The following is a 12,860-nucleotide window of genomic DNA, read 5'->3' on the forward strand; positions in this document are numbered from 1 at the left end:
TATCTAACCTTTACCTATTTATAACAGAAAAAACATTTTTGGTAAAAATAGTTTTAAAATATGTTTTAAAAAAAAAAAAAACTTTTATTGTTGTATTATAAAAATAAATATTTGTAAAATAAAGTTGTAATATGTTTGGTAAGCCTTTGTTTTTGGTAAAAGTGCGTTTAACAAAAAACATGTTTAAGTGTTTGACAAATTTTTATATGAAATTTATGTGGATATATGAAATAACTAAAAATGATATAATATTGAATGTGACATAATAATTAATATTGCCAAACACATTTGGTTTTCTAAATTTTCTATTTTTTTTCTACTGTTATTAGCAACAGTTTTTTAAAAAGCATTTTTTCTACCAACACAGTTGGTGTTCTATATTTTTTAATAAGCGATCTTTTTTAAAAGCATCACAACCCCTTATCCTTTGTAAAAGCGCAATGAATTTTGAATAGATACTTCATTACTCTACGTAGGAAGAGCGTAGATGATTTTTTTGGCAGAAGCACTTTTGTGCTTTTGTAAACCAAAATATTATTTTCTCATAAAACATTTTAAGTCGTTTTTTTTAGTAGATCGATATTTTAACATTAAGCGGTGGGAGGGTTTGAATAAGCTGAATAATGGGCAGTGATATTGAATTCATCATTCACGAGATTCAACGAATTCGTCATCTACGAGATTTGAATATAAAACATGTTAAATAAATAATACCTGTAGTACTGACTGCACTTTTAAATCTTTATGGTGCGTTTGTTGTATCAGACTATCTCGGACTGGACTAACTTCAGGGACTAAGCTGGACTAGACTAAGTTGGATTGACTTAGTGATGCGTTTGGTACAATGTCGGACTAAAAAACAGGATAATTAATAAACTATAATATCATATTATATAATACAATCTAATAATATTTTATTACTAAATCACACTTTTTCTTTTTTATTTCTGAAGCAGACATTCCACCTCTCGCTCTGGAGAGTTCTTCCCTTTTCTTCCTCTTTAGTTTCATCCCCCATCACTTCTTTTCTCCATCTTTTTTCCTGCAACACAACATCCTTCAAATCATTTTTCTTGCAAATCGTCCCCATGCTACTCTCCCTTCCCTCTTTGTCTCTCTATTTCTCTTTGTCCCAAAGCTACTCTCTCCCCTTCTCTATCTATTTTTTCCGAAATTTTATGGGAAAAGGAAGAAATTTTGGAAATTTTATGGGAATTTTTGGGAATAAGGAATAATTTTGCTATTGGGATTGTTGTTGTTATTGTTTTGCATATATGTTTTTGAATTTTGGTGTTGAGATTTAGGCAGTGGGTGGTGCTGGGTTTCAGATCTGGACATGGGTTGGCAAACGGAGTTGCCTAGAAGCATTCTTGCAGATTTGCAGTTCACAAGACTTGCTGCATGCGATCGTCCTATGCAAGTTTGGAGACGAGATTAGCAATCCCATGATTTTGGGGGGGGGGGGGAGGCTTAGCTAAGACTGGCTAGGCCCTATTTTAGTCGGGACAAATGAGAGCTAATCTCATTAACTATAAGACCTATAGGGAACAAACACGGGACTGGACTCACTCTTAGTCCATTCCAGTCTAGTCCAGTGAGCTTTAGGCCTCGTTTGGCAACTCAGACTGTACTGACTATTTCTGTTGGATATGATAAATAGCCACCGGATAATACTGACTAAATTAGTCGGGCGTTTGATGCAATATCGAGCTAATGACCGTATTATTTACACTGTGTTTGCACTGAACCGGATAAGAAAAAAGAGGTTACATCATTGATATAATCTCAATCAGTTCAGTGTAAGTTAGATCATTGATAGAAGGCAAGTCATTAGCTGCCAACACAACCTGCATAATAAGAGGCAATCATGTGAAAATGCTCAGCAAGGCAACTCATTCACAAAGCATTCTTAATAAATTTCATGCCTATTGTTATTTGGCAGGAAGAAACAAGTTCGGAAAATCCATGCTAAAGAACCATATGCATTGAACATAAGAACAAGATTTGGGGTTTCTACAAAAGAACCAGATGCATTGAACATAAGAACAAGATTTGACAGTAAACTTGTGTCCTACGCCGGAGTAATTCTCTTCCAAATGGTAAAATACCCAAAATAATACCAGAAATATTTACTATACCTTATCAAATCCCACCCTCCATACAAACCCACTCATTGATTCACCACCCAAAATTAAAATCCCAGATTGAATATTTTCAATGGTAATAAACCAACAGGTTTCTCGTCGAAGCCTGGCTCCCTTCCTCGTCAGAACCTAGATCGGAAGAATTCGAATCATCGTCTTCCTCCTTCAACTCGTGGAAGGTTTTGTTGTCACTTGTCAGAGATCGAAGGCGAACGGATGAGGTGGGAGGTGCATGTGTGTGTGTAAGGGGGAGGGAGGAACAAAAAGAGAAAAGAAGAAGAAGGCGATGATGAACTTGGGATTCAGACAAGAGAGTGTGGGCGATGTGAGAGATTGGAAGGAGAGTGCTGCGCAAAAAGGAGAGGGACGAAGAAGTGATAGAGATGGACGGAGTAAGCGAGGAGAGCCATTCTACCCGACTAAATTATCTGAAGGATTTGGTTGGGATAAACAAGCGGGCGGGAGGTGTATAAAAGAAGTGGCCCTGGATTAAATAATCCGGTGCTTATTTAATACGAAGCTCACCAAACATCCGTTTCATACTTTAATACTATCCGATGGTCTAATACAACGTGCCAAACGAGGCCATAGTGAAGGAAAACAAACACCCCTTAATGTTCAGTAAGGTCTCGTTTGGCAGCTCAGACTGTATTGACTATTTCTGTCGGAAATGATAAATAACCACCGATAGTACTGACTAAATTATTCAGGTGTTTGGTGCAGTATTGGACTAGTGACCATATTATTTATACTGTTTTTAATATTATACTAGATAAGAGGAATCAAACTTAAAAAAAAAAAAAATTTAAAAAAAATGAAATCATTTTTTTGTTCCCAGATCTCTCTGCACCCCCCAAACACCCTCCCTCTCTCTCCCTTCTTCTTCTCCGACTGCAGAAGAATCCCAAATAATTGCTCCCCAGCTCTCTCCACCACACCCCCAAAACTCCCTCCCTTTCTCTCCCATATTCTTCTTCCTCGACTAAATAATCCAGGTATTTTGGTTGGTTTTATTAAGCAGGTGTATACCGTATTATCCTATCTGATCGGTTAAATTAATCCAACACTTATTTAATAATAAATGGCAAACATCTGATTTCGTACAACTAATCCTATCTAAGCTGCAAAAACAAATTTCTGGAGTATTCGGTAGGAAACAAAGCCGGCGGAATATATCCGATCTGCTGAAACAAATTTCTGGAGTATTCGGTAGGAAACAAAACCGGCGGAATATATACCCCGCTCACACTGACACCTACGCTACACATCCACTTCCGCTGCCGCTGCCTGCCTCCGCCGAAATGTCCGCCGAAACGCCAATCCGATTCGGAATTGTGGGCTGCGCCGAAATAGCCCGGAAAGTGTCGCGGGCCATAACTCGAGCCCCAAACGCGACACTCTACGCCGTTGGAAGCCGCTCTATCGACAAGGCTACGGCGTTCGCCAAGGCCAACAATTTCCCTCCCACCGCCAAGATCTACGGCTCCTACGACGCCGTTCTGGACGATCCCGACGTGGACGCCGTCTATGTCCCGCTCCCCACCAGCCTCCACATAAAGTGGGCCGTCCTCGCCGCCCAGAAGAAGAAGCACATCCTGCTCGAGAAGCCCGTGGCGGTCAACGTAGCGGAGTTTGACAAGATCGCTGAGGCGTGCGAATCCAATGGGGTGCAGATCATGGACGGTACCATGTGGATGCACCACCCCAGGACTGCCAAGATGTCCGAATTTCTCTCCGATGCTAACCGTTTTGGTCAGCTCAGAACGGTATGCCTTTCTGCTTGTTGGACTGCATCCAATTGTAAATTTTAGAAAGATAGAAAAACCCGTTTTCTTTTGCAGGTTTTTTTTATAGATTTCTGTCCTTGTTTTCTGTTTTCGATTAGCTGCTTTGCTTACTTGTAGAATTGTAGTCAAGAAAGTTTATAATTTTGTAGTCCTGGTCGAAGAATTTTGGATTTGAAATAAGAAGGTTATATTGAAAATGAGAGTAGTTTTTATGGCAAAACGGGCAGTCGGATTTGCTAGGAGGGAGGGAGAGAAAATTTCCAGAAATTATTGGTTGTTTTGTTGGATAATTTGAGGGCTGACGGTGTGGAAGTTATGTTGGGGTTTAGTTGTTTGAAACATAGCTGGAAAGCAGAGTGGGGATGTCAATATATGGACTTGTGTTCGTAAATTTGGCGAAAATGAGGATGTTGTCATACATGATCTTTTGGGAACTTGAGAGCCGCACGCGTGGATGGACAAGGACATTACCTACGACTTATATATATGCCTTTTAGGTCTGAGTCTAGACAACAGAATAGGATAAGGGTCATCACCTAGACCATTTATGGCTTTATGGCTTCATAACATACTCATGTGATGTGATGTCTCCTTGATTAATCACCATAAGGATCACATAATGAAGTTTTTAAACCCAATTCCCCAATCTGTTAAGTGGGATTGGATGATTGCCTCATTTGCAAGTGATTTGTAATCTCACTGATGGACCAGTGGCTCTTGAAACTCAGATTACTTTGCATGATCTCTCAAGTTTTCGTTAACAGAAAGAGGTTTACTCTCAGATCTTGAAATTAGACGTCCATTAAAGTAAATTTTTACTTGTTTTCCCTGAAGACTACGGATGCGACAACACAAAGTGTGTTTTGGTTACTGGAATAATCTATGTATCAATGCAGCAAGTGTTGAATACATGCATATTTAACGGACTTTTATTAGAGAACATTGTGCTAGTGATAGTGCGTCTGTCCGCATTGGTCAAGTATTTGATTATTAAAACTGAGTGCAGTACTTTGTTGCAGCTCCTTAATTGATGACTACGGTGAATGCTCTATACCACTACCACAACAAAAAAGTCAGTATTTAGTTTTCAAATTTCAGCTAGCATTTTGTTATGCAATTGTTCCATTGTGTGGGCTAGTAGTGTCAAAGACCATTAGACATTGTAATGAGACTGCCAATTCGTTTAATGTTTTTCTTCGTTCTGCTTAGTGTGTTTTGAAACTCATTGATTAGTAAACTTGCATGGTTTTAGCCTTTTGCATTGCTTTCATAATATTTGTGTTCAGAAACCAATCTATTATTTATTGTATGTTTTTTTTTGGTTGAACCTGCATAAGGTTTTATTAGTTTAACTACTTTGCCCTCATCCACTCTCGCAGCATTCTTATCCTTGAGCCACTTTACCAGCTTTTTCCACGAAGCAGAACATAGCGCATATTACTTTTAATCTACAAACATCCTAACTTCAGATATTCGTTTGGCCTTTTAGGGCCTCCATAGCCTGTACTTCAAAGAAAACTGATGGGATTAGAATTCTTCTGAACTGGAAAAAAGGAAAGATTAGCTTCATTGTGAAAAGTAAGGCTGGCTGGGACTAGTCGTATTTTTGTTTTAAAAGGGGGAAATGTTTAGTTGACTGGCCCATGCACATAACTGCGATGACGCTGGATTCAGATTGATTAGGGTATAGGCTTTACTAATCCAATGATTTAAAGACAAGCGTACTCGCTTGTAATAGGACATGCTACTGACATTTGCTGGAGGCTCCCAGGGCTTGAAGTATTTTGGTGATTTTCATATTAAAAACCTGTAATTAATATCATTTGCGTGTGCAGTTTTGTGCATTGAGTGTCCCAATTACGTTTAATCCAGAAACTATAGTACTATATTAATGCTGACTGACGAACTTGTTTGTTTTACTTTGTACACTTGGATTGGTGCTTTGGTTGTTACTATAATGTTGAGCATTCTACAAATATATTCTGCACAGACAGCATGTATATTCATTCAAATCGCAGTGGCAGAGATCAGATAACATGTGCGATTAGGCGACTATATTTTGTTTGTGCCACTCCCTTGACTTGTATTTTTGAAATTTAGTTCGGCTATTGTTCTAAAAACATTCTCTTTGGGTGCCACAGATACACACTGTCTTTACATTTCCTTCTGATCCTGAATTTCTCAAGAATGATATCCGGGTGAAGCCAGACCTTGATGCTCATGGGGCTCTTGGGGATGCAGGGTGGTACTGTATGAGAGCAATATTGTGGGCCAATAACTATGAACTGCCAAAAACTGTAATTGCTTTGCGGGGCCCTGTACTTAATGAAGCAGGCGTGATTTTATCTTGTGGGGCGTCCTTGCATTGGGAAGATGGGAAAGTGGCAACCTTCCACTGCTCTTTCTTATCAAGTTTGACGATGGATATAACTGCTGTTGGTACAAAGGGAACTCTGCATGTTGATGGTTTTGTTATCCCTCATGAAGAGAAAGAAGCCGCTTTTTCTGCAGCTTCAGAAAGTGGATTTGATGAATTTGTCACCTGTTGGGTTCCACCACCAAGTCGTCACATTGTGACCACAGATCTTCCGCAGGAGGTCCTCATGGTAAGAGAGTTTGCTCGTTTGGTAGGCGCTATTAAAAATGGTGCAAAACCTGAGAAGAAGTGGCCAGCCCGTAGTAGGAAGACACAGATCATACTCGATGCTGTCAAGGCATCAATTGCCAAGGGTTTTGAATCCATTGATATCGCATATTAACCGAGACTCATCTGGTATGTGTTTTTCATCTTATCTTTTTGGTCGGGCGTTCTTGTAGTAGTAATAAGATCCTCATCGGCTCAAAGCCTCATGAACTCGTCGGATTGGAACATTAATGTTGAAATGTGTGGTAAATGAATCAAATGTAAAATAAAATGGCCGTGGCGCAGATTGTGAGTGAAGGCCAAACAGAAACACAGCATGCATGATCACCTTTACATATGTAGTTAGCAAAGTCCGGTACCTTGATAATTGGCACTCCTTGAAATCTAGTCAGAGCGTGTGTTTTTGTGATTCAATTACAAAGGCCTACTTAAGACGGACTGCGATAATTTTTAAGAACAAGTCTAAGAGAAAATTGGAGTAATAGTCTTCGAACTTTGGCCCGGTTGGATTCTTGAACTAAAAAGGGTTTTTTGGCTAATTACGTAAGAATTTCTATCTATTTTTTGCCTCCTTAAACCCTTTAATTTTAGATGGAAGTTCATTAGTCAAAAGGGTCATTACTCCACATTATAACAACTACAGGGATCATCACTTAGAGATTTTAAAACTCAGCTTCTTATCTAACACTCGTTGTATATATATGTTTTAAATTAAGAAAGTTTTTTTTTTTTTCCTTTCTTTTTTTCTTTTTTTCTAGAAACAATAGCATCTTCCTAGCTAGGAAGGGGTTCACAACATTTGAGGCCTAAACTAAATCAAACCTACTTGCATGTCAAGTCTGCCAACTAGGTGGTACGTCGAATTGCCATTTTGTAATTTGACTTTAATCTAAGAAGCTTGATTCAAAATGCGTTTACATTACAATAGCAGGCCACATCCGACCTTAAAGGACAAAGCAACGCGTCCTTTGGGCCTATGATATCCCCACTCCTGCCAATGTGCCTTTCCTATCTCAAGAGCCAGAGGTCGACTCTTCGAAGTCGTGTCGTGCACTCTGGCGCATCAACTTGCTAGAGGCCTACCATTAGGTAGTGTAGATACCAGCGGGGTGTGGTATGCACCACACTAGCAAAACGTAGAGGCCTGCGAGCTCACTGTCCAGTTGCCTGCGACAATCTCTCCTATAAATAGCTAGGTCAAACGAAGAAATAGGTAATTTTTACTTACTAATCAGAATTCTCTATGGTAATATAGTTTCTTCCAACTATTTCTTGCTTGGGCATCGAAGACCATTTGTCGGACACCCTTCCCTCTTTTCTCAAGTGTTCATCAATTAGGCTAATAATGCTTCGTATTCTGTATGTGTGATTTTGTCAATCAAACCATACGAACTTTGCATCCACAGTACTCTGATTGAGATGGATAAAAAAACTGTGTGAGCAAGAAGATTAGGTACCATATAACAACAATGCTTTTGAGAAGATTAATATACTTATTCCTCATAAGGCAGGGAAAGGATATTCTTCGGATCCCTTACATCCAGATCCTCTGGATCTTGAAAATTGGCTGCAAGCCTTGCCTCCGGCATAATCATGAAGCCATCACAGCTTCTTCTTCCTCCTCGAACAGGTCTACGAAGCCATGATCGCAACCTTGCCTCGAACAGGACCGCGAAGCCATTGATCTCGACGCATTGTTGTCTCCTCCACCTCCGCCCCCTCTAAACCCCTCCTGCCGTCAACACATTGTTGAGGCCTCGATGCAGAATATACGATGGCCGCTGCTGCCATTGCAGCTTCCTATTCCGATGGCATCAAACATTTTTCCGTTCATTTTTTTTTTTAATTTTGTGAATGGCTAAGATTAAAGAAATTTTCTTTTGAATGGCCAAAATTGAAGAATGTTCCGGATTTGGATGGAAGGAATCCGGAGAAGATCTTCCATGATATTTATGTACAAAACTGAGTGTTTTCAACAATTACATGCCTACTTACTAGTATTTACTATAAGGTCGTCAATCACATACTAAAATACATGAGGTCTGCTCTAACCTAGTGCTTATGTTTCTAAGTCCAAGACATGGCCATTTAAATGTCATTGGATACATTGCTGTAGATTGGGTACGTAGACTCAATCATTGATAGACGTTCTACTTCAGGTTATTTCACATTTGTTTATGCAATTTGTACCTAGTGAAACAAGAAACATAATATTGTAGTAAGACCAAGTGTTAAGTCTAAGTTACAGGGTATGTCACATAGTATTTATGATTATTGTGGATTTGTAATTTGTTATCAGAGTTGGATTTTAGACTTGGAAGCCCCATGAAATTTCATTATGATAATAAAGTCGTGATAGTTGTTGTACACACTTCAGTTCAATGTGATCAGAATAAACATGTTGAAGTTGATATTTGATAGATATTTCATCAAGGACAAATTAGAAGCTGGATTAATTTTTTTGTTTTTTTGTCATTCGTGAAGTTGTAAGATCAACTTGCATATGTTCTTAAAAACGATCCAATTGAGTATATCATAACTCACTAGACAAATTGAACATTATATTCTATTGACAAAATTAAGGGAGAAGATTAGCGTGAGCCCGCACTATTGGGTCCAAATTACTTATTTATCTATTGTATCTGAAGTTTAGATCCCAATCCGTTCTTCACAGACAAAATTATCTCAAAAAAGGTAAAACCTTACTTGTCCCAATTTTTTTGATCCATAACCCAACAAAAACTAACAAAATAAAGTAAATAATCATGATTAACACAATAAATTTATTACAGTTTTTAATACCTTTTATTTTTGTTGCTTATCTCTACATGATTTTGGAGGTCAGGGATCACACCCATACACACCTTCTTTGTTTTTTCGTTTGTGTTTGTTTCCCTTTTTTATTATATATATATATATATTTTTTTATAGATCATATTGAATAATTTATAGAACTTATATCAAATTTAACAAGGTGGCATTCCGGGTTGCGGCGGCAGCAACTTTTCCTCCTCCTGCTTTCCGTTCATTACAATGAGAACGGTGTCCATTCCCCAGGTTAGGTGACGCTCCAAATGGCAGTGCATGAACCACACTCCTGCATTTTTTTTTTTTTGGAAAAGAAAGATTGAAAATTAGGAAGAAAAAGTTATCAATCCCATATATTAAACAAATGTTAACTAGCAGTTGGTGAGATTAGGAAGAAAAAGCATGTGGCCGCATATGTCCTGGTTACCTATATTTGTTGTTGACATGTTAGACATAAAAGTTTATCACAAATGAAGGAGCGTGTGAGAATGTCAAAAAATATCACATATAAAAATTGCCACCCATTAAATTACCGTATAGTTATGCCCAAATTTGGTACGTTAGCGTTAGTCTCTGAGAATTAATTTTATTAAAATTAATCATTTAATGACTGACTTTAAGAATACTTACCCGGATTGTCGGCTTTGAATCTGATGGCAGTCCAACCACTTATGGGCACCGTGGCAGTGTTCCTCAGAGGAGGATCAACGAGATTGTAGTTTAATGGGTCCTGATTTTCGTCGAAGTTCCCAGGCCCTCGTCCTACTATAAAGAAGCTATACCCGTGCAAATGCATTGGATGATCTATCGGTGCAGTCACAATCGTCCCTTGAAAAACAATTTCCACATTTGCTCCGTATTTAATAACTTTCACCTTTGTCTCTCTACTGGGTATCTGTACTAGAAATGGTAGGGTTTCACCGGTAAAATTAAACACCGGTGGTGGAGAATTTGGGAACCCCTTTTTGTAGACCCCATGAATGTGATAGTAGTAGGCTTCTAGGATGTCTACTGTTCTGGGGGTTACAAAGCTTATATTGTTCATGCTAGCGGATAGGCGGGTGCCATTTGGTCCTGCACATGAATTGTTGGGGCATGGCAATGTGTTGACTGAAATTGTGGTGAGTATTCTTCTGGTGATGTTTAATGGGACATCAATTGGGTGGTCTTTATTAGCAAGGCTTCTAAGGCTATCAAAGAAATTGAAGGCCGAATTTGTGTCGTTGTAGTACGGAAGGTAAGGGAATACTGGAGTTGAAAACGGAGCCGAGTTACCATTATATCGTAATATTGCTGTGGTTGTGGTGTTGTCAAAGGTAATAACAGTACTGCTTGAGTAAGCCCTAGCAGCCATGTAATATTGACCGACTTGTTGGTTCGTGAGCAACAAGGCATCCATGGTTTGTCCTGGGGATATTGTGACATAATCTCTTGCCACCGGCTTTGTGTAGCTCCCGTCTACTCCCACCACCGTGAGGTTATGTTGAGCAACTGAGAAGAAGAGAATGCTATTCATTGCCGCGTTTACAATTCTGAGCAAATAGGTCTTGTTTTGATCAACAACGAGTGTGAATGTATCTGCAAAATTAAAGAAGTGGATTGAAGAAATTTGAAAAAGTCTAAATTACTCTAAGTAGCCTTTAATTAATAGTTGTTCACATCCACAAAGTGAAAGTAGGTCACGTACAAGACTTGACTCAAAATAGCATGCTGCGGAGAGATGCAAAATAGTTGTCTATACCTGGACTTGAGCAAGGATAGAGGTCTCCGGGCTGTCCATTTATGGTGTGAGCATCGGAAACATTGGGATCTCCTCCGTTTCTAACGAATTCTTCAAATACCGCCATTACATCACTCTTCCACCACTGGCCTGCGTTTTCAACAAGTTTAAGCTGTTTGTTCAAGAGACTCCATTATGAAGTATACATATGCCTATATTTATACTATTTACTCAGTAAATTTAGGATTACTTGTGCTCAAATTTATTTCTTTTTCCACATATATAAGCCGGTGAGTTTAGTGTTATTGTCCTTCTCTTTGGTGGTCGGGAATTGATATATTTGTAGCTCATCGTTTAATCGATGGCTCTGATACCATGTAAACTATGAGTTGGAGAGGCCAAAATGTATTACACAGCCCAATCGACTGGGGTTCCGTTATATAATTATTTGCCGTAATTTAGTTTGCTTAAGAAAAGCACCTAATATTATTGGCACTTCTTCGTGATCAGGTTTAGGAAATGGATAGCTAGCTCCTCGTTTTGGATAGACAATGATTGCTCCATGAACTGTGGCTCTTGACCAGTCACTGTGTGCATGCCACCAGATGGTTCCCTCCTCATCTGAAAATATAATCTTTTGTGTGAAATTATCCCCAGATTGAATTGGACATTGCGTGATGTATTCGGGACCATCTGACCATGGATTCCTTGGTTGCCTTACTCCATGCCTGTGAGCAAACATTGCATTATATTTTACAACTTCTTGCTCCAATTTGTTTACTGAGCCATTTAGAGGCTTAATTTAGACTAATTAATTAGTTAAATTACATAGGAAGTCACATATTGCATGTTAATTATATATTACCAGTGAATTGTGATGTTGTGCCTGCCTTCGTTGTGGACATTAACATAAACTGTATCACCCTTGTGAGCTCGTAAAACTGGTCCAGGAAATTTTCCATTTACTGTTAATATTTTCTTAGAGCTACACAGCCTTGTATACGTAGCTTCTTTCACCTGCAAATCCAAAATATACTGAGTAACTTGAAGAACAACTTAAAAAAATAATAAAAATAAAAGATAGGCATGCACGAATGCACTTGAAGTTGAAGACAGCATGTACATACCACCCAATGATACTGGTTCGATGCAGTACAATCAAATAAGAAGTATATTAGTAGTAATGATAAAATTTGCACGAAGCCAGCATGATCTCTCTTTCCAGACCACATAATTTTTATTCTGCTTTTGCTTCTACTTAAACACATCTGAAAGCATTCACTTGTTCAATTTATAGAAGTTTTAGTTCATCAAGTTAAAGGACAAATGCCTTTTCCATTTTTTATAATTATCTCAATGATAGTGAAGTTATAGATGAAGATGAAAATTTATACAAGGATTGGTCACCTACAAAAGTTTACGTATATTGACGGGATAATACTTTAGTACTCACTAGTGAGTATCATATATATTCACTTTCTGATTTGGCTCAATCAAAATATGACATATGTTTCTTATTTTTAAAAGTCCAAGAAAGATTAAATAACATATGCACTATTTTTTTTAAAAGCAACAGAAGTTATATAACATGCCTTATAACATCATTGGACCAAATCTAAAATGTGAGTATATAAAGTACTCACTAGTGAGTATCTAAATATTATTCTATTTGACGCTATCTTTACTCTTTTTTGTAGTTTTTCATGCAACTAAGTTGTGGAACTGGAACATTTCAAATTTTTAGTCAATACAGCTCA

At 38.2% G+C, this 12,860-nt stretch overlaps 2 protein-coding genes across 2 annotated transcripts; one reads left to right on the forward strand and one right to left on the reverse strand.

Moving 5' to 3' along the window:
* The first annotated feature begins 3,061 nt into the window (after positions 1-3,061).
* On the forward strand, positions 3,062-6,872 carry LOC125475753 (uncharacterized oxidoreductase At4g09670-like). Its single transcript, XM_048580996.1, has 2 exons — positions 3,062-3,910; positions 6,073-6,872. Exons 1-2 carry the CDS (start codon positions 3,446-3,448, stop codon positions 6,688-6,690), a joined length of 1,083 nt encoding a protein of 360 aa, XP_048436953.1. The 5' UTR covers positions 3,062-3,445; the 3' UTR covers positions 6,691-6,872.
* A 2,631-nt stretch (positions 6,873-9,503) lies between these two features.
* Positions 9,504-12,335, reverse strand: LOC125475806 (laccase-15-like). The gene is made up of 6 exons (XM_048581172.1): positions 12,231-12,335; positions 11,969-12,120; positions 11,584-11,831; positions 11,125-11,253; positions 10,014-10,961; positions 9,504-9,672 (listed from the first exon to the last, which is right to left on the reverse strand). The coding sequence occupies exons 1-6, from the start codon at positions 12,333-12,335 to the stop codon at positions 9,542-9,544; spliced, it is 1,713 nt and encodes a 570-aa protein (XP_048437129.1). The 3' UTR covers positions 9,504-9,541.
* Positions 12,336-12,860: the final 525 nt, after the last annotated feature.

The sequence above is a fragment of a genome, unplaced genomic scaffold, assembly GCF_019419815.1.
Source record: "Pyrus x bretschneideri cultivar Hongxiangsu unplaced genomic scaffold, Pyrus_bretschneideri_v1 Contig16, whole genome shotgun sequence".
Taxonomy (NCBI): domain Eukaryota; kingdom Viridiplantae; phylum Streptophyta; class Magnoliopsida; order Rosales; family Rosaceae; genus Pyrus; species Pyrus x bretschneideri.